This window comes from Pristis pectinata, chromosome 5, assembly GCF_009764475.1.
Source record: "Pristis pectinata isolate sPriPec2 chromosome 5, sPriPec2.1.pri, whole genome shotgun sequence".
Lineage (NCBI taxonomy): Eukaryota > Metazoa > Chordata > Chondrichthyes > Rhinopristiformes > Pristidae > Pristis > Pristis pectinata.
Window position 1 is genome coordinate 68,791,066 of NC_067409.1, and position 22,134 is coordinate 68,813,199.

Below are 22,134 nucleotides of genomic sequence, written 5' to 3' on the forward strand. Positions count from 1 at the left end.
AAATAGGAGCTGGCGAATTGAATGGATGGAGACCTGGGGTTAGCCACGACATTGTAAGATGACAGAACAGGCAAGAGATGCTGTGGGGTCCTATCCCATCTCCCACTTCTTGTGGAAACCCTTCATCAATGCTGAATGTGTACAGCTTCTGACACAGGAAATGTGATTATTAGCAAGGTCGTAGCTAGGAAATGAGCCTTTGCTTGAAGGCAAGTTCTTGCTAACAGCAGCAGAGTTGTTCTTTTGTCATCTTTTAAAAACATCTGGCAGGGACACGACACCTGAGTGTTGCACCCAACAGGAAGTCAAAAAAATGTTAATGGGTTGTGTGATCTTAAACACTGCCCTTCGTGTGATTGAAGCTAGTTTAGGCTGACAATGAAAATCTGTTGCAGATGAAGTCTGACGGCCTGAGAGTTTAAGGATTTCCAACGAAGACCTGAAGAGAGCAACTACAAAGCCCCAAAACAATAGCATTGCCAATCACACTCAGTGTCCACTGGGATGGTTGGGGCAGCGGGGGGCAGGTGTTGTGGACATTTCAGACTGGTGTGAGCATTCTTGTGAGGCTTAGTTGAAAGCAATCAATTGGACGCGGATTGAATGAGATTTTCCATTGCAGGGCATGTTGTCCCTAGATAATAGCATGAATGTACTGAACGGTGTCCCTCTACTGCAGAACATATAAACCTCACAAGTTAAATACACAGGTTAAATTTCCTCAAGCCACAGAAAGTTTATAAACCATCTTTATTTAAAAAAATATATTTACATATGCAAAAGTTAACCAAGAAATCCAACTTTCTGACGCTTCTTTCCCAAACTTTCTTCTTTTGCCAAAGTGGTCTGCAATGATTTATGCAAAGCTTTTCCAACTCGCTTTCCAGTCTGTCAGGGAAACATTCAGAAAAAGAAACATTGAAATTTCAGAGTAATGTTCTAATCTTCCCATCACTTGAGCACTTCTGGAAACAAATCCTTTTGCTCTCATTGGGGATTAAACATCGTTGGAAATCTTAAAGTAAATTATATTGAGAATCTGATTGTGTCCTTTTTCAAAGATGGAGAGTTGGGGCTTTCTACAGGAAACATTTTCTGATCTATACATACACAAGTCATGCTCAACAACTCAAGATGGGTTCGGGTGGCAAGATGCGTCCATGCCCCAGCACTTTCTCTCTTCCAACTGTATGGGAATGACAAACAAAACTAAACAAAGATGCTACTCCAGAGATAACGATCACCATTCCCCTACTGCACTCTCTGTGAGAGGATTCAATCCTCCCCGGTGAGGCACCAAGAACAGTTCTTCAGGTTTTTCCATTCCATTTTTGAAGGTCACACATCTCCATTCACTTCTTCTTTTTGGAAGCATAGCATGAATCAAGAACTCAGTACTGAGAGAATGGACCACCTCCTGACACTTGTTACTGGTATTTCAAAACACCCCCTATCCAAACACAGTGCTCACCATAGAAAGTATCCTATCCAGATGCATCACAGCTTTGGTATTGCAACTGCTCTGCCCATGACCACAAAAAATTGCAGAGTTGTGGACACGGCTCAGTCCATCATGAAAATCAGCCTCCTCTCCATGGACTCTGTCCACGCTTCCCACAGCCTTGGGAAAGCAGCCCACATAATCAAGGATCCCTCCCATCCCAGTGATTCTCTCTTCTCCCCCTTCCATCAGGCGGAAGAAACAAAAGCTTTTGAGAACACATACCACCAGGCTCAAGGACAGCCTCAATCCCACTTATAAGACTTGAATGGACCTCTCATGCTCCAAGGATAAACTTCTGATCTCTCAATCTACCTTCTCATGATCCTTGCACCTTATTGTCTACCTGCACTGCACTTTTTCTATAACACTAGAATATGCATTCTGTTATTGTTTTCCCTTTGTACTACCTCAACAAACTTTATGTCCGTCTGGAATGATCTGTCTGGATGGCACGAACAAAAGCTTTTTCCTGTATCTCGGTACATGTGACAATAATAAACCAATTAACCCCGAGTTATAACTGGAATGATCTGTCTGGATGGCATGAACAAAAGCTTTTTCCTGTATCTCGGTACATGTGACAATAATAAACCAATTAACCTTGAGTTATAACTTACTCTTTGTTACAAAGATGATCCTTCCCACCCACTCTGAGGAGGGGGGTGGGGGAGGGGGGAGAAAGATGGCAGTACAAACTTAGCCGAGAAATTAAACAAATATTTTGGTCCGTCTTCACAGAAGGCAGCACAGAAAACTTCCCAGAAAAGGTAGGGAAGGCAAGAGCAGGAGTGGATAGGGAACTCAAAAAAACAGAATAGTAAAAGAAAGTATTGAGGAAACCAATGGAACTGAAAGACAATAAACCCTCATGAGCTGGTGACTTGCATCCTAGGTGATGGCGATGGAGACAGGTGGATGGAAATTCCCTGGACTCTACAAAGGTTTCTACAGATTGCAAGGCAGCAAATGTAACCCCGAGAAGAAACGGAACTACAGACCAGTCTGACATCAGTGGAAGGGAAAATGCAACAATCTAATACTAAGAAAGTAGTAACAGGGGGCTTGGAAAATAATAGACTGGACAGTCACCATGGGTTTAGGAAAACTACATTTGACCAATCTGTTAGTTTCTATGGGGTTGTAATAAGGAGAAACAAGGCAGCTTTGATAAGGTGCTACATTAAGAGGTTATTGAACAAAATTAGACCACATGGGATTGAGAACATGCAAGAGTGACTGAGGGGACTCAGAAGGGGACAACAGGGGGAGTGCTGAGGCTCCAGCTGTTCACACTCAGTGATTTGGAATGGGGTGAGGGGTGGGGGAGGAAATCAAGAGTAATATATCCAAGTTTGCAGATGATTGGCAGTGTGGGCATGGGACAGTGCAGAGGAACCTCAAGGCAAGATAAATAGGTAAGTAAATAGGCTGTGACATGGAGGATAGAATACAAGGTGGCAAAATGTGATGTCATCCACCAGTAGAATAAACAAAGAAAAACACATTTCAAAACGTTGAGAGATTTAAAAGTGTTCATCGGGACCTGAGTGTCCTGGTACACAAATCACTGAAAAGTAATCTGTAGGTAAAGCAGGCAATTAGGAAGGCAAACAGTCTTCATTGCAAGAGGTTTGAGTACAGACATCTCACTGCTGTTATATAGAGCCCTGGTGAGGCTACATCTGAATTAATTTACAGGTGTAGTCTCCCTTCTGAAGGAAGGATATCCTTATGATAGAAGTACAGTGGAAGTTCCTGGTATTGTGGTTTAGTCCTAGCAGGTGATGTGAAGCAAACTGGACCTGTACATCAGAAAAATGGAAGGCGATCTCTTTGAAACATATAAAATTATTAACAGGGCTTAACAGAGTAGGCCCAGGCATGAGCATAGCCATAGAGTTGCACAGCTCAGAAACAGGCCCTTTGGCCCACCATTTCGACACAGACCCTTTTGCCCATCTACGATAGACCCCTTTTGCCCACATTAAGACTGTATCCTTCCAAGCTAGATCTGTCTAAATGCTTCATAACTGAACTGATTGTATCTCATTTCACAACTTCTGGAAGTGTGTTCCAGATATCAACCACTAACACAACCACATCCTTCCTATTATGTGGTGACCAGAATTGCACACAGTACTCCAGTATTACATCAAAACTGCAACATAATGTCCCAACTCTTGTATTCTATGGGCTAACCTATGAAGACGAGTATGCCACACATATGCCTTCTTCACCACCCTATGTCACTTTCAGGGAACTATCAACTAAAACCCCAAGGTCTCTGTTTATCAACATTTCTTAGCACCCTACCATTTACTGTACATGTCCCACCACTATTTCACTTTCACCTCAAACTTGTCAAGATTAAATTCCATCTGCCAATGCTTCACCCAACTTTCCATCTGATCTATATCCTGTTGTAGCCTTCCTTACTATTCGCAACACCACCATTCTAGTAAATCTTCTCTGCACTCTTTCAATCTTACTGATGTACTTTTTGTCATCCCAAACTTGCTAATCATACATGCTTACATTCACATCCAAGGCATTAATATACATCACAAAGAACAAGGATCCCAGCAGTGATCCCTGCGGCCACAGACTTCCAATCAGAAAAGTATACTTCGCCACTACCCTCTGCCTCCTATCATAGTCACAGAGTTGTACAGCACAGAAACAGGTCCTTCTGCCCAACTCATCCATGCCAAGTTAGTCCCATTTGCCTGCATTTGTGCAATCTCCCTCTAAACCCTATCTATCCAAATGTCTTTAAAACATTGTAATTGTACAATTTCCTCTGGCAGCTCGTTCCATAAACCCACCACCTTCTGTGTGGAAAAACTTGCCCCTCAGATTCCCTTCAAATCATTCCCCTCTCATTTTAAACCTTTGCCCTCTAGCTTTCGACTTCTCTGCCATAGAACACTACAGCACAGAAAACAGGCCATTCAGCCCTTCTAGTCTGTGCCGAAACTTTATTCTGCTAGTCCCATTGACCTGCACCCAGTCCATAACCCTCCGAACCTCTCCCATCCATGTATCTATCCAATTTATCCTTAAAACTTAAGAGTGAGCCCGCATTTACCACGTCAGATGGCAGCGCGTTCCACACTCCCACCACTCTCTGAGTGAAGAAGTTCCCCCTAACGTTCCCCCTAAATCTTTCCCCTCCCACCCTAAAGCCATGTCCTCTCGTACTTATCTCTCCTAATCTAGGTGGAAGGAGCCTACTCGCATTTACTCTGTCGATACCCCTCATAATTTTGTAAACCTCTATCAAACCTCCCCTCATTCTTCTATGATCCAAGGAATAAAGTCCTAACCTGTTCAATCTTTCCCTGTAACTCAAATCTTGAAGACCCGGCAACATTCTAGTAAATCTTCTCTGCACTCTTTCAATCCTATAGTTAGGTGACCAGAACTGCACACAGTACGCCAAATTTGGCCTCACCAATATCTTATACAACCTCACCATAACATCCCAACTCCTATACTCAATACTATGATTTATGAATGCCAGGATGCCAAACGCCTTCTTTACAACCCTGTCTACCTGTGATGCCACTTTCAGGGAATTATGTATCTGAACTCCCACATCCCTTTGTTCCTCCGCACTCCTCAGTGCCCTACCATTTACTGTGTATGCCCTACCTTGATTTGTCCTTCCAAGATGCAACACCTCACACTTGTCTGCATTAAATTCCATCTGCCATTTTCTGGCCCATTTTTCCAGTTGGTCCAGATTCCTCTGCAAGCTTTGAAAGCCTTCCTCGCAGTCCACAACACCTCCAACCTTAGTGTCATCAGCAAACTTGCTGATCCAATTTACCACGTTATCATCTAGATCATTGATATAGACAACAAACAACAATGGACCCAGCACAGATCCCTGAGGCACACCACTAGTCATAGGCCTCCAATCTGAGAAACAATCATCCACTACCACTATCTGTCTTCTCCCACACAGCCAACTTCGAATCCAGTTTACAACCTCTCCATGGATACCTAGAGTCTGAACCTTCTGAACTAACCTCCCATGTGGGACCTTGTCAAAGGCCTTACTAAAGTCCATGTAGACAACATCCACAGCCTTTCCTTCATCTACTTTCTTGGTAACCTCCTCGAAAAACTCTACAAGATTCGTTAAACACGATCTACCATGCACAAAGCCATGCCGACTATCCTAAATCAGCCCTTGGCTGTCCAAATACTTATATACCCGATCTCTCAGAACACCTTCCAATAATTTACCTACTACTGATGTAAAGATCACCAGCCTGTAATTACCTGGTTTACTTTTAGATCCTTTTTTAAACAATGGAACAACATGAGCTACCCTCCAGTCCTCCGGCACCACACCAGTGGCTAAGGACATTTTAAATATATCTGCCAGGGCCCCTGCAATTTCTGGTAAAAGACCATGACCATTCACCTTATCTATGCCCCTCACGATTTTATACACCTCTATAAAGGTCCCCCTCAGCCCCCTTCGCTCCAGGGAAAACAGTCCCAGCCTATCCATCCTCTCCTCATAGCTCAAGCCCTCTGGTCCCAGCAACATCCTGTGAATCTTCTCTGCACCCGCTCTAGTATCACCAAGCCAATACTGGTGATCATCTTGCTGCTTGTGCACTCATGCTCTCTAGCTCTTACATGTTCCCCTTGCAGTGACCTCGTTCCCCTCGCAGTGACCTCCTTCCCCTCGCTTCCCTCACAACTCTAACCTTTTGCTGACAAACAGCCTTCATTTCTCTACTGGCACATCCACTATAATGTGTCCTGAAAGGTAATCTGTGAACTAAACCACAAGGTTTGTTTGGAACACTTCAGCTAATGTCTGACAAGAGTTTAGATTGACATTATTAGCCTATCAGATCAGCATTAAGAAAATCTCCAATCATATTTTTTTACATGCTGAGGACAGAAGCTCACTAATTCACTGCTGGCCCAGAAGATAAAGACCTGGACTAATGATCTGGCGACCAGAGATAAGAAAGTGGTAACACAGAGCTTGGACTAATAGGACTGGACAGAGTTATCATGGGTTTGGAAAAACTGTTTGCCAAATCTGTTAGTTTCTTTGGGGGTGTAATAGGGAGAAATGAGAAGGCCTTTGATGAGGTGCCACATAAGAGGTTATTGAACAAGATTGGACCACATGGGACTGAGAACATATGAAAGTGACTGAGGGCTGGCTAATGGTCTTTCTCTGTATGTGACCAGAGGGACCACGGGTGAGTGCTGAGGCTCCAGCTGTTCATTCTACATCAGTGATTTGGATGGGGGAGGGGTCAAGTGTAACATATCCAAGCAGCATCTGGGAAATTTCACTCAGTTAATTTGGTAAATCAGGAGTGAAAAGCTAGTGTGGGTGATGGAGATAATGAAAGTGCTGAATCATTGTAAAGACACAGTTCCTAGCCAGGCATGTGGGGCTGGGATCACATATGTACATGACTGACTCTTCACTGCCCTTTCTACTCAGTTCTAGAAAATCGTAGTGAGTGGCTCAAGAAAATAACTCAACACCACCTTCAGGGCCAGGAGAGATGGGCAACAGCCAGTCAATTTTACTTGGAATTACTGTTTAAAATGGAAACCAGACTTGCCCAAGTAACCCTAACCAGGGAGGTTAAAGGCTGACATACTTTAAACTGTGAACAAGAATACTGCATGTTGGAACAATCTTAATTTTCAAAGTTTGCAAGAAACCAACTTATCAGCATTCAGCTTTTTTTTGTACAAATGAAAGCAACATGGAAAGAATGTTTGTCTCTGCAAATGAATGGCAGATTGGGGATGCAATTTACACAAATCCTGCAAAACTGCTGGAAGCCTTCATCTGTGGTGCAGTGACAACTTCTCCACTGTCAACACCTCTGATGTGCACAAGGGGCAGCACAATGCACTTTCCCTCCAGTACCTTTCTGAGTGCCCCCACTACAGCTGCAGACAAGCCTACAGAGTACTGTGTTGGCAGCAAATGCCCAAACAGTACATCAGGTCAGAAGTGTGTTAACATGAAGCATACAAGCAGCAAGTCCCTTATTTGGAAGCCTGAAGAATTCATATTGTGGGTAGACAGCAGGGACTTGATTGAGAGGGAGTAAGAGTACAGGAGGTTATTGCAATTAACACAACAGATTGTGTTCAGAATGGGCATCCACATGTAATAACTGTTTATCTGATAATGCTGTATAGCTGATGGGTGGGCAATGGGTTTTACTCAGTCAGCCTGATGACACTGTCAACAAAGCTGGATTGGCATCACAAAAGTTCACACCTGGGATTGTGCAAGATCCTACTCTTCCAAGTACTGGGGAATGAAGTGAGCTGCTTCCATTGAGAGGGAGCAGAAGAAACTTTGTACATTGACAAGCTCCTAGCCAAAGCAGTCCAGCACAGCTGGCAGACCAGGCAGACTGACCTGTCCTTGGGTTGGGAAACTACCAACAACATAGCAGAACCTGGCATTGTGATGTCCTATAAAATTGTGCAAAAATATTGCAAGAAATTTGTTTCTGATTTGATTGTGAAGACCAAAACAAAACAAAGGGTGCAAGATAAACAGTGAGATGAACATTCAATAACTTGCACCCTTAAGGCCTCGATTCATACCTCCATCATTTCAAACACACTTGCTGGATCCAAACTGCCTCCTCCAACTTTCCTGAAGCAGGTGAGAGTCCCTTTGCTGGTGACTGACACCAACAAGCTGGCCATACAGCACGTTTCCTCCTGCGAGGTGGCATCTACCACATGCCTGTGACCAATCTGTGTAAGACAAGTAACATTAGCTGATAGGCTGTTTCTGACACTCAGAGTAAAGCACCAGGAGGCAGTCACATGACAAAGGTTAGGATATGGGACTGTGATACGGAGAAATTTCTTTACTCAAACAACTGCAAATCTTTAGAGTTCTCTATCCAAAGCTACTAAAGTCAAATGACTATTTATTAACTACAGCTCCAACTTCAATATGATAATTCCAAGCAAACTCACCTCCAAACTCCTAGACCAAGGACTCAGCACCTCCCTTTGCAACTGGATCCTTGACTTCCTGACCATCAGACTAATCAGTAAGGATAGGCAGCAACACCTCCACCACAATTATCCTCAACACTGGTACCCCACTGTGTTCTCAGCCCCCTATTCTACTCCCTATACACTCATGACTGTGTGGCCAGATTCTGCTCTAAATCCATCTACAAGTTTGCAGATGACACCACTGTGGTGGGCCGAATCTCAGGTAACAATGAGTCAGAGTACAGGAAGGAGATAGAGCCTAGTGACATGGTGTCACAACAACAACTCAATGTCGGCAAAGCAAAAGCTGGTCATCGACTTCAGGAAGGGGTGCAGTGCACATGCTCCTGTTTACATCAACGGTGCTTAGGTGGAGATGGTTGAGAACTTCAAGTTCCTAGCAGTGAACATCACCAATAACCTGTCCTGATCCAACCACAAAGACACCATGGCTCACCAGTGCCTCTACTTTCTCAGGAGGCTAAAGAAATTCAGCATTTCCCTGTTGACCCTCACCAATTTTATCGATGCACCATAGAAGGCATCCTATTCAGATGTATCACGGCATGGTATGGCAACTGCTCTGCTTGAGACTGCAAGGAATTGCAGAGAGTTGCGGGCTCAGCGCTTCACAGAAACCAGCCTTCCCTCCATGGACTGTCTACACTTCTCTCTGCCTAGGTAAAGCAGCCAACATAATCAAAGACCCCACCCACCCTGGACATTCTCTCTTCTCCCCCCTCTACCAGGCAGAAGATATAAAATCCTGAAAGCACGTACCACCAGGCTCAAGGACAGCTTCTTTCCCGTTGCTATAAGATTACTGAACAGTCCCCAGTGCAACAAGATGGACTCTTGACCTCACAATCTACCTCGTTATGGCCTTGCACCTTATTGTCTGCCTGCACTTTCCCTGGAACTGTAACACTTTATGATGAATTTTGTTATTGCTTTTCTCCTGTGCTACCATGCTGAAATGATCTGTATGGATGGCATGCAAAGACAAGTTTTTCACTGTACCTCAATACATGGGCGGCACGGTAGCATAGCGGTTAGCGCGACACTATTACAGCGCCAGCGATCAGGGTTCGATTCCCGTCACTGTCTGTAAGGAGTTTGTACGTTTTCCCGTGTCTGCGTGGGTTTCCTCCGGGTGCTCCGGTTTCTTCCCACATTGCAAAGACGTACGGGTAGGTTAATTTGGGTTTAAAATGGGCAGCGTGGACTCGTTGGGCCGGAAGGGTCTGTTACCACGCTGTAAATAAAATTTAAAATTTAAATAATAAATCAATTTACCAATTTAATTATGTAGTTTGGATACAAAACAGCCATCCTTTACCACACCTTCCTGCTTTCAGCAGGGACCACTGTCTCCATAATCCGCTCATCCCTCTTCACCCACCCCTCCTTATTTCCTGGCACTTTCCCCTGCACCTGTCTCTACACTTCCTCCCTCACCAGCATTCAGGGACCTAAGCAGCCCTTCCAGGTGAGGTAGACATTCACACACATCTCCTCCAACCTTGTCTACTGCATTGGGTGTTACTGATGTGTTCTCCTCTGCATTAGTGAGCGTAGACTGGGTGATCGTTTCATAGAGCACCTGAGCTCCTGGTTGCTAGCCATTTCAACTCCCCTCCCGAGCCTCTGTTGCCATTTCCACCCCTCCCTCCCCCATCTGGCTCCATCCTCCAATCAAACCCCCCACCTGGATCCACCTATCACCTGCCAGCTCCTGCTTTACCGCACCACCCCCCCCACCCCCCCACTTCTTCATACTGGCCATTTCTCCTTTACACTCTCCAGATTAAGGGTCTCAACCAAAATGTCAACTATCCCTTTCCCTCCACAGATGTGGCCTGACCCGATGATTTCCTCCAGCAGTTTGTTTTTCGATTTTAAACAAGATCCTTTTGTACACCTCAACAGCATCTGAACGTGTCTTCAATTTATCAACGGATGAAATGTGGGTGAATATTGTAGTGAGTAGATATCTTACTTTGCTTAAAGTGATGATACAAGGCACATTCTCCACATTAAGACGAATACAATCATATGGATCGTCAGATAGCTCGATTTCCTTGGAACCTTCATCATCCTCCAGCACTCTGACCTTTGGAATTCTTGGTAGAAGGGACAGAAAAAAGTAAAATGGTCAAGACACCAGCCAGACTAGTCCCTTCTGTCAACATCAAACTATAGGTAACATCAAACTATAGTTTGTGCAAGGACAGTGGCCCTTGTATGTACATCTTCCCAAGATCAAAGGGGTTGCAACTTATACCCACAAGCTCAGATACAACTGCCAGCTCAGAAGGCAAACGTCACCAAGAAAAACAGATGGCATATCAACCACTGCAGGTGCTGGAAATGTGCAAGAAAACTGAGTCCCCCCTTCACAGACATTCCTATCTATCCCTTCCCCACCTCCTGTGCGGCTTCAAACCAACTTACTTCATCTCTTTCCCAGTTCTGACAAATAGTTTTCAACCTAAAATGTTAACGGTTTACCTTTCTATGCGCGTTGCCTGACCCGAGTGTTTCCAGCATTTTCTTGTTATGTGATGCATATGGCACATCAAAGTAGGTGAACATCACTTTCCAATATAAAGGTAATAACTCATCCAGCCCATGTCATAAGAACCACATGTACAAACTCCACAGACTACCTAAAGCTGTTAACTGCTCAGTCATTGTGGAATCTAATGCTAAACCTAACAAATTGGAATGCTGGAAGATATCTAACAAACATTTATGATTATGAAGAGTTTAGACAGAGAGAACAGAGCTTAGACAGAGAGAACAGAAGTCAATAACAATGGGACACAGATCTTTGGTAGGTAGGAAAAAGATTAGGGTGAGATTATGAGAGGGAGTGAGGTAAGGCCTGGAGAAGGCATTGGGACCAGCAAGACCCAAGAGATCATGAGAGAAAGTGGGAGGGAGTGAGGCAAGATCTACAAGAATTATAACAAGAGAGATCGGTCTAGTGGGAGTGGCTATTTTGAGAGCTGCTGTTTCTTAGGTAGAAATGCTGTGGTTGGTGAAGGAGGTTGAGCAGCAAATACGGTACGGCAAGGTAAGGTTTTTCCCTTTTTTTAAGAAAATACATTAGTTACTAGAGGGACAGAAATGGCCATCAGTGGAGTGGTATGCTTGTCCTGTGAAATATGGGAGATCAGAGAGAAGTCAAGTTTCTCTGAGGACCAAATATGCACAAACTGTTCAGCTGCAGCTCCTCTCAGACCACATGGAACAGTTGGAGCGAAAGTTGGACTCACTGAGGAACATACAGAAGGCAGAGTGTTATAGACAGGAGACAGGATAGAACCTCTCCCTGCTTCAATCTGAGGTTCCCATCTGTTTTAAGAAGACCACTAACATCTTGGTACCTAAGAAAAACAAGGTAACATGCCTTGATGACTACCGACTGGTGGCTCTGACATCTACCATCATGGAGTGCATCAACTCCAGCCTCCTGGAAAACCTCAACCCACTGCAATTCGCCTACCGCCGAAACAAGTCTACAGTGGATGCCATCTCCCTGGACCTACCCTCATCTCTGGAGCATCTGGACAATAAAAACACCTACATTAGACTTTTGTTTATTGACTACAGCTCCGCCTTCAATACTATAATTCCAAGCAAGCTCATCACCAAACTCCGAGACCTGGGACTCAACACCTCCCTCTGCAACTGGATCCTTGACTTTCAGACCAACAGACTGCAATCAGTGAGGATAGGCAGCAACACCTCCAGCATGATTATTCTCAACACTGGTGCCCCACAAGGCTGCGTCCTCAGCCCTCTACTCCCTATATACTCATGACTGCATGACCAGATTCTGCTCTAACCCCATCTACAAGTTTGCAGATGATATCACCATTGTAGGCCTTATCTCAAATAATGATCAGTCGGTGTACAGGAAGGAGATAGAGAGCCTAGTGACATGGTGTCATGGCAACAATCTTTCCCTCAATGTCAGCAAAACAAAAGAGCTGGTCATTGACTTCACAAAAGGGGGCAGTGTACATGCACCTGTCTACATCAATGGTGCTGAGGTCGAGAGGTTTGAGAGCTTCAAGTTCCTAGGAGTGAACATCACCAATAGGCCTGTCCTGGTCTAACCATGTACACGACACGGCCAAGAAAGCTCACCAGCACCTTACTTCCTCAGGAAGCTAAAGAAATTTGGCATGTCCCCTTTGATACTCACCAGCTTTTATTGATGCACCATAGAAAGCAACCTATCTGGATGCATCATGGCTTAGTATGGCAACTGCTCTGCCCGAGACCGCGAAAAAACTGCAGAGTTGTGGACACAGCCCAGCACATCACGGAAACTAGTCTCCCCTCCATGGACTCTGTCTATACCTCTCGCTGCCTTGGAGAAGCAGCCAGCAGAATCAAAGACCCCACCCACCCGGGCCATTCTCTCTTCTCCCCTCTCCCATCAGGCAGAAGATACAGCAGCCTGAGGGCACATATCACCAGGCTCAAGGACAGCTTCTATCCCACTGTGATAAGACTATTGAACAGTTCCTTTATACGATGAGATGGACTCTTGACCTCACTATCTACCTTGTTATGACCTTGCACCTTATTGTCAACGTGCAATGCACTTCCCTGTAGCTGTGACACTTTACTCTGTATTCTGTTACTGTTTTTACCCTGTACTATCTTAACGCACTGCGTAATGAATTGATCTGTACAAAAGGTATGCAAGACAAGCTTTTCACTGTACCTCAGTAGAAGTGACAATAACATACCAATACCAGTTTCAGAAAGGTGGTCACATCACAGGTTCACTCAAAAAGATGGGTGACCACCAGAAGGGGAAGGCAGGTAGTGCAGGAGTCTCCTGTGTCTGTTCCCCTCTCTAACAAGTATACTGCTTTGCATACTGTTGGAGGGAATGGGCTCTCAGAGGAAAATAGCAGCAGCCAAATCAGTGGTACCACAACTGACTCTTGTTGTACAGCATGGAAGGATGAAGCCTAGATGAGCAGTAGTGATAGGGGACCTGACAGTCTGGGGGACAGACCAAGTGTTTCTGTGGTTGCGAATGAGACTCCAGGATGGTTGTGTTGCTTCCCTGTGGTCAGGGTCAAAGATATCTCTGAGTGGGCACAGGACATTCTGAGAGGGGACAGTGAGCAGCCAGAGGTTGCAGTCCATTAACAACATAGGTAAGGAGAGACAGGGTCTTACAGAGTAAATTTAGGGAATTAGGTAGATAGTTGAAAAGCAGGACCTGTCAGGTTGTAATCTCAGGATTACTCCCTGTGCCACATGCTAGTGCATGGTGGCACTAGTGAACCTCAAACACATTTTCGAAGTACCCAGATGATAACATGATATACCATAACTCACAGGATATGAACTGAGATCTAGAGGTAGGGTCAGGGCCACAGCTCTTTGTCAGCCAGCATGGACATGATGAGCTAAATAACCTCCTCCTGTATGTAAACTTCAATAATTGGAGAAGAACCTCAGACACTTTATAGAGCAACTAATATTGTGACATACCTGAAATTTCTTTGTAACCTCAACTTGACAATCAAGTGATTTGCACATTGAATATTCAATGTTTAAGTAACTTACAATTTCAAGGTGAAGCACTAGCTATTGGCTTTCGGGAAAGACTTAACTGAGGCAGTGGTTTGTGTTAACCCTGAGGGAAACTCGCAGTGTAAAATGATCTTATAACCTGAAATGGTTAACGCAATAAAATGCAATGAGCTAACTTTAAACATTAATTATTAGGTGTAAACTTGTAGAACCACCAGGGAGTTACAGTACACTGATTTTGGTCTCCTCTGTTGTCCTCGAATATTCTCACAGAGGCCAACTCTGATGTTCTTATATAAGGTTTGAATTATTTTCCCCAATAATTATCACATCCATTTGTTAACAACTGACATTACAAAGAGTAAAGTTATTTCATCTGACAGAAATGGGAACCCATTTCTTACCTTGTATTATGAAGTGCTGCTTTAACTGCAATGGAAATTGCATCAAAAAGATTTCCACCACACTCTAGCAACTGAAAAATAGACAACTTACAGTTAGCCTTGCATTTATATAGCACTTATTGCAGTTGTGCATCTTCTCCCTTAATGGGGAACGACTTTGCAATAGTCTAACCTATTCCACAAGAAAAAAGAACTTGGCAAAGTCCAGGAAAACTAGGCACATCATAAATGTGGTTGTCTACAGTCTTAGACAGTCACAGAATCATACAGCAGCCCCTTCTGCCCCCTGTAGCCGATGTAACCATCGACACTAATCCCACATTGGGACAATACAGTGCCATGCAAAAGGTTGGGCACCGCTGGTCAAAATTTCTGTTACTGTGAATAGCTAAGCGAGTAAAAGATGACCTGATTTCCAAAAGGCATGAAATTAAAGGTGACACATTTCTTTAATATTTTAAGCAAGATTACTTTTTTTATTTCCACCTTTTACAGTTTCAAAATAACAAAAAAGGAAAAGGGACCGAAGCACAAGTTTGGGCACCCTCCATGGTCAGTACTTAGTAACACCCCCTTTGGCAAGTATCACAGCTTGTAAACACTTTCTGCAGCCAGCTAAGAGTCTTTCAATTCTTGTTTGGGGGATTTTCGCCCATTCTTCCTTGCAAAAGGCTTCTAGTTCTGTGAGATTCTTGGGCTGTCTTGCATGCACTGCTCTCTTGAGGTCTATCCACAGATTTTCGATGACGTTTAGGTCAGGGGACTGTGAGGGCCATGGCAAAACCTTCAGCTTGTGCTTCTTGAGGTAGTCCATTGTGGATTTTGAGGTGTGTTTAGGATCATTATCCTGTTTTAGAAGCCATCCTCTTTTCATCTTCAGCTTTTTTTTTTACAGACGGTGTGATGTTTGCTTCCAGAATTTGCTGGTATTTAATTGAATTCATTCTTCCCTCTACCAGTGAAATGTTCCCCGTGCCGCTGGCTGCAACACAAGCCCGAAGCATGATCGATCCACCTCCGTGCTTAACAGTTGGAGAGGTGTTCTTTTCATGAAATTCTGCACCCTTTTTTCTCCAAACTTTCCTGCGTCCTCACCACAAAATTCAGTGTCAGAAGTTTGCAAAGGAAAATCTAAAAAAGCCTGATGCATTTTGGAAACAAGTCCTTGGACTGATGAAGTTAAAATAGAACTTCTTGGCCACAATGAGCAACGGTATGTTTGGAGAAAAAAGGGTGCAGAATTTCATGAAAAGAACACCTCTCCAACTGTTAAGCACGGAGATGGATCGATCATGCTTTGGGCTTGTGTTGCAGCCAGCGGCACGGGGAACATTTTACTGGTAGAAGGAAGAATGAATTCAATTAAATACCAATAAATTCTGGAAGCAAACATCACACCGTCTGTAAAAAAGCTGAAGATGAAAAGAGGATGTCTTCTACAACAGGATAATGATCCTAAACACACCTCAAAATCCACAATGGACTACCTCAAGAGGCACAAGCTGAAGGTTTTGCCATGGCCATCACAGTCCCCCGACCTAAACATCACCGAAAATCTGTGAATAGACCTCAAAAGAGCAGGGCATGCGAGACGGCCCAAGAATCTCACAGAACTAGAAGCCTTTTGCAAGGAAGAATGGGCGAAAATCCCCCAAACAAGAACTGAAAGACCCTTAGCTGGCTACAGAAAGCGTTTACAAGCTGTGATACTTGCCAAAGGGGGTGTTACTAATTACTGACCATGCAGGGTACCCAAACTTTTGCTTTGGGCCCTTTTCCTTTTTTGTTATTTTGAACCTGTAAAAGATGGAAATAAAAAAGTAATCTTGCTTAAAATATTAAAAAAATGTGTCATCTTTAACTTTATGCCTTTTGGAAATCAAGTCATCTTTTACTCGCTTAGCTATTCACAGTAACAGAAATTTTGACCAGGGGTGCCCAAACCTTTGCATGCCACTGTGTGTGTGTGTGTGTGTGTGTGTGTGTGTGTGTGTGTGTGTGTGTGTGTGTGTGTGTCTATAAATATATATATATATATATACACATACACACACACATATATATATATATATATCTTTATATAATTACAGACTCCACATGGCAGGCTAGTCAAAAATGAAAGCTTGAGGTTTAAAGATGTAGAAAATTATACCCAACAATGGGACAAAAACAGAAAAGACACTCAGCAGGTCAGACAGCTCGCGTGGTGAGAGAGAATCAATGTCGTAGATCCAAGTGTCTTCATCAGAACTAGAACACACTTAATTCACAGAGTCCTCCAGCATGGAAATAGATCCTTTGGGCCAACCCACCCATATTGACCAAGATTCAGAGAAGGGGGAGCAATGCAGAGAATAGAGGGAATATCTGTGCTGGGGGGAGACAAGGAGAGATGGTGATTCTGGGGGAGTGGGCTTTACATTTCGTTTCAGTTATCTGAAACTGTTGAATTCAATATCAAATCCCAGCAGCAGCAGAACAGCTGGATGGAAGATAAGAAACACCATTCCAACAGTGCCCAGTGCAAGAGGCAAAAGACAGGTCAAAGTGGAAAGCAGCATTTAATTTATTCAGTGGCAGGAAGGAAAAGGTAACGATCGATAGGTATTTTTGTGACTGGAGGCTGTTACCAGTGGGTTCCACAGGATTCATTGCTCAGTTCATTGATTTTTTTTTAATACATTTTAATGAGTTAGACAAATGTAGAGGCACAATAAAGTCTGTGGATTGGCCGTGCGGTTTACAGTGAAGTGGAATGCTGTGAACTGGCAGAAAAATGACAGCTGGAAGTTAATTCAGAGAAGTGCAAGTTGTTGTATTTGAGGAGGTGCAACAGGGCAAGGGAATACACTGCATGTGGATATTGGGAGATATGGAGGAACAGAGAGCGCTTGAAGTGCATATCCACAGATCCTTAAAGATAGCACGACAGCCCAACAAAGTGATTAAAGGCATATAAGACATTTTCCTTTATTAGCCAAAGCATAGAATATAAATACAGAGTAATTATGCTAGAGCTCCATACAACAGCAGTTCAGCCACAGCTTGAGCACTGCGTACAGTCCTGGTCACCATGCTACCAGAGAAGATTTACGAGGATGTTACCAGGACTGGAGAACCATGACTGAAGAACGATTGAACAGTGTGGGTTGTTTTCTCTGGAAGAGAGAAGGCTGAGGCAAGGCTTAGTTCAGCAGTCTAAAATTAAGAGCTGTCAAGATAGAATAAATAAGAAGAATTTAGTTTGCTTAGTGGAGGGAATAAAGACCAGAATGCAAAGACTTAAAGTAAGTGGCCGTAGGATTACACTAGGTATGAGGAAAGATTGGTCCCATACAGAGGATGCTAGCAACCTTCACCATAGTTAAATAGGACTGAGATGTGTACTTGGAAGAATCATGACCTGCAGGGTCATGGGCCTGGTACTGGAAAGTGGCAGTTTTCTTACCAGCCTCCTGTGTCATAATTGTTAATGGAATAAACATAAATTAAGCAACAAACTGCACTTTTTGAGCCCACATTTGGCCACCCAAGGACAATGATTTAACATTCCTTGCTACCGGATTCTGCATAATGGGCCCTGGCTCTTTACTTATATAAAGGTTTAGGTTCAGAGGGATACAGGGCAAACGCAGGCAAATGGGACTAGCTCAGGTAGGCAACTTGGTCAGCAAGGACGAGCTGGGCCAAAGGGCCCATTTCCATGCTGTACAGCTGTGTGGCTCTATATACCACTAAAAAAATTACTGGCTGCTCCCAAACTGCTTCATTTTTAAACTCTACTCTTAGGTCAACAACTGCAATACAATGTACAATTACCCAGCTTATCTGATGTCGATAATTGGCATGGGGAATTAATCACAGCTGGGTTCCTTGGATTTACATAGAAAGAAACACAGACGCCAAGAGATCAGGTTCAAACATCATGTCCCTGTGCAGAGAACGGCAGACAATTCTGGGTGCAGGAAAGCCTGAAAGGGGACTGATCCAGTTTACCAGGTTTTGGGGGATGTGGGACTTCAGTTAGGATTGTCTGGGAAAGTTAGGACTGTTCTGCTTGGATCAGGAAGTTAAGAGGTGATCTCATTGAGGTTTTCAAAGTGATGAAAAGTTTCCACGATGTAGAGAAGTTAAACTCTTTGCTCAAGTGAATGGGTCAATAAACAAAGATCGTGGATTCAAATCCTCTGACAAAAGATCTGAAGAGAAGGCGCGAACTTTTTTTTGGCATTCAGAATTGACAGGTTCTGGAACATTCTATTTGAACTCTACTGATCCAACAATAACTTTAGTTAAGAGCTGAAGAGATTCTCAAAAACAGGGAAACTACATTATGGACAAAAAGCAGACCAAGCAAGACTACTGTGTAATCAATCTGCTGCTCACTTACAGCTACTTTCCTCTTTACTCCCATCCAAGAAGCATGGGCCAGACTCCAGCATTAGAGCTGCTGACTTGCTGTGAACAAAGACAGCTTTCCTGCTTGTTGTGCCAGAGTCAGGCAAACTCATCTCACCAGCCCAGCCTTCTTTTCCAGCTCACCTACTGTTATGCACAAGAATTTTCCAGCCTCAAACTTCAAGGATAGTTTCTATGTTAATCTGAAATTAAAACTCTAATGTACACAATTGGGAGTTAGTCATGGTAGACCAGAATTTGCTGCACAGTTACTGTCCTCTTGTCGCTCTGTCAAACTTCTGATAACTTTCTTTTGAAGCATGTTGGGACTGTATTATATTATTCATTATATTAATTACACTCTATACCCAATGCTGCTGTGGCTGATCAGAGAGGTCTATTTTCAGTTAGAAAATATCCATGCAGCTGGAAGAGTTAAAGGGTGTTCGGATGTGGAACAGTAGGCAGAAAAGTTGGAGAATGACAGCCTGTTCAAAACAGAAACTCCCAATGCTATGTTTTCCCTTGCACTTATTAAATATGACCCAAAACATTACAGTGTTGAGTGGCTGCTTACTTTATCCAGGTAGGCAGCTTGGTTTTAACTTTATAATTTGTTGTCGTACTTTGTCACAGTCAGAGTTATACAGCGATACTGCGCAGAAACAGGCCCTTTTGCCCACCTGTCAATGCTGGCCATCAAGTACCCATCTGTATCAACCTCACTAACAGCACCTGCTCTGTAGTCTTCTGTGCCTCTGCAATTATCTAAGTACTCTGGAAACGTTGTGAGAGTCTCTGCCTCCACCGCTCCCTCATTCCAAACTCCAACCACCTTCTGGGTGAAAATATTCTTCTCTAAATCCTCTCTAAACCTCTTTCTCCTTACCTTAAACCCATGCCCTTAGCTATGGGGAAAGGTTTACTACTGCTCATGTCCCTTATAATTATATTCACCTCCATCAGAAAAATAAATCGAGCCTCTCCAGTCCCTCCTTATAACTAAAACACTCCAACTCAGGAAACAGGCTGGTGAACTCCTCTGCACCTTCGCCAGTGCAATCATGTCCTTCCTATAGTATGGTGACCAAAACTGCACATAATATTCCAGATGTGACCTCACCAATGTTTTTTAAAGCAGTATACTATAACTTCCCTGCTCTTGTATTCTCTGCTCTGGCTAACTATGGGCACCTTCTTTACCACCCTACAAACCTCTACTGCCACCTTCAGGGATCCAATTTGCCAACTCACGATGGATCTTGTAGGCTTTTGGACCAGACCCCCACGTGGAACTTTGACAAAGGCCTTACTGAAGTTCACGTCCACAACATCATTTGCACTTCCCTCATCTGTACATTTTCTAATCCCTTTGAAAAATTCAAATTGGTCAGACAGGATCTCCCCTAACAAAACCTTGCTGACAACCTTTAATTCTTTGCTGCTTTTCAAGGGTAGATTGATCTTGTCCCTTAGACTTTTTGCAATGACTCTGCCCCCACTGGTGTTAGATTCACTGGCCTGTAATTACCTGGCTTATTCCTGCTACCCTTCTTGAACACAGAAACCACATTTGCTGTCACCTGATGCATGGTCTTGACCCAAAATGTCAACCAGCCATTTGCCTCCACAGGTGCCGCTTGACCTGCTGAGTTCTTCCAGCAGTTCATCTTTTGCTCCAGATTCCATCGTCCAGAGTCTTGCATCTCCATTCAAGGTGCAGTCTCACAGAGGCCCTGGAGAACTGCAGCAAGACATCCCTCCTCCTGTACTCCAATCCTCTCACTACAAAGGCCAACATATAGTTTCCCTTCTCAGTCATCTGCTGCACCTGCAGCAACTGGTACACAGAACACCCTCCTCCTTTCCCAGTCTATCACCAGTCAGATATTGGAGACACAAGAAATTGTGCAGATGCTGGAATCTGGAGCAATACACAAAAAGTGCTGGAGGAACTCAGCAGGTCAGGCAGCATCCATGGAGGAAAATAAACAGTCGATGACTTGGGCCGAGACCCTTCATCAGGACTGGACAGGAAGAGGGCAGAAGCCAGAATAAAAAGGTGGGGGAGGGGGAGGAGCACACGCAGGCAGGGGATAGGTGAATTCAGGTGACAGGCGAGTCCAGCTGAGAGGAGGAAGGGGAGAAGATGTAATAAGCTGAGAGGTGATAGGTAGAAGGGCTTAAGAAGGAATACAGTAGGCGAGGGCAGTGGACCATGGAATAAAGGATGGGGGAGGGGCGGAGAGGAGATGGGCAGGTCACCAAGGTGGGGGAAGGGAGACATAGGAATAAAGGAAGACAAAGGAGTTGGGGGGGAAGAAAAAGAAGGGGTGGGGTTACCAGAAGTTAGAAAAATCGATGTTGAGGCCATCAGGTTGGAGACTCCCAAGACAGAATATTCCTCCAACCTGCACCTGGCCTCAACATGGCAGTAGAGGAGGCCATGGATAGACATGTCAGTGTGGGAGTGGGATGTGGAATTGAAGTGGGTGGCCACCGGGAGGTCCTGGCTGTTGCAGCAGATGGAGTGAAGGTGCTCGACAAAGCGATCACCCAATCTGTATCGGGTCTCACTGACGTACAGGAGGCCGCACTGGGAGCACTGGATGCAATAAATGACACCCTCGAACTCACAGGTAAAGCACTGCCTCATCTGGAAGGATTGTCTGGGACCCTGGATGGTGATGAGGGAGGAGGTGTAGGGACAGGTGTAGCACTTGGTGTGGTTGCAACACTAGTGCCAGCAGGGTTATCGGTAGGGAGGGACGGGTGGACAAGGGAGTCGTGGAGAGAGCAGTCCCTTCAGAAAGCGGAGAGAGGGGGTGAGGGGAAGATGTGCCTGGTGGTAGGATCCCATTGGAGGTGGCGGAAGTTGTGGAGAATGATATGTTGGATATGGAGACTCATGGGGTGGGAGGTGAGGACAAGGGGAACCCTGTCCCTGTTATGTCGGCGGGGGGAGGGGGTGAGGGCAGGCGTATGGGAAATGGAGGAGATACAGGCAAGGGCAGCATTGACAGTGATGGAAGGGAAACCCTGATGTCCTAGAATGGAAAGCCTCATCATGGGAACAGATGCAGCAGAGGCGGAGGAACTGGCAGAAGGGGATGGCGTCCTTACAAGTGACAGGGTGGGAAGAGGTGTAGTCAAGGTAACTGTGGGAGTCCGTGGGTTTGTAGAAGATGTCTGTGGTTAATCTGTCTCTGGAGATGGAGACAGAGAGAT

At 44.4% G+C, this 22,134-nt stretch overlaps 1 protein-coding gene across 2 annotated transcripts in view; it reads right to left on the bottom strand.

Moving 5' to 3' along the window:
• Positions 1 to 730: 730 nt before the first annotated feature.
• Positions 731 to 22,134, bottom strand: part of exosc7 (exosome component 7) — a 36,866-nt gene continuing 15,462 nt past the window's right edge. The window contains exons 5-8 of one of the 2 annotated variants that reach the window (XM_052015378.1): positions 14,509 to 14,579; positions 10,533 to 10,656; positions 8,126 to 8,281; positions 731 to 888 (exon numbers count right to left, since the gene is read on the bottom strand). In XM_052015378.1, the coding sequence (XP_051871338.1) occupies positions 784 to 888; positions 8,126 to 8,281; positions 10,533 to 10,656; positions 14,509 to 14,579 (456 nt within the window). In that variant the 3' untranslated portion in view covers positions 731 to 783. The remainder of the gene's footprint in view (positions 889 to 8,125; positions 8,282 to 10,532; positions 10,657 to 14,508; positions 14,580 to 22,134) is intronic. The other variant, XM_052015379.1, reaches the window with a different exon arrangement.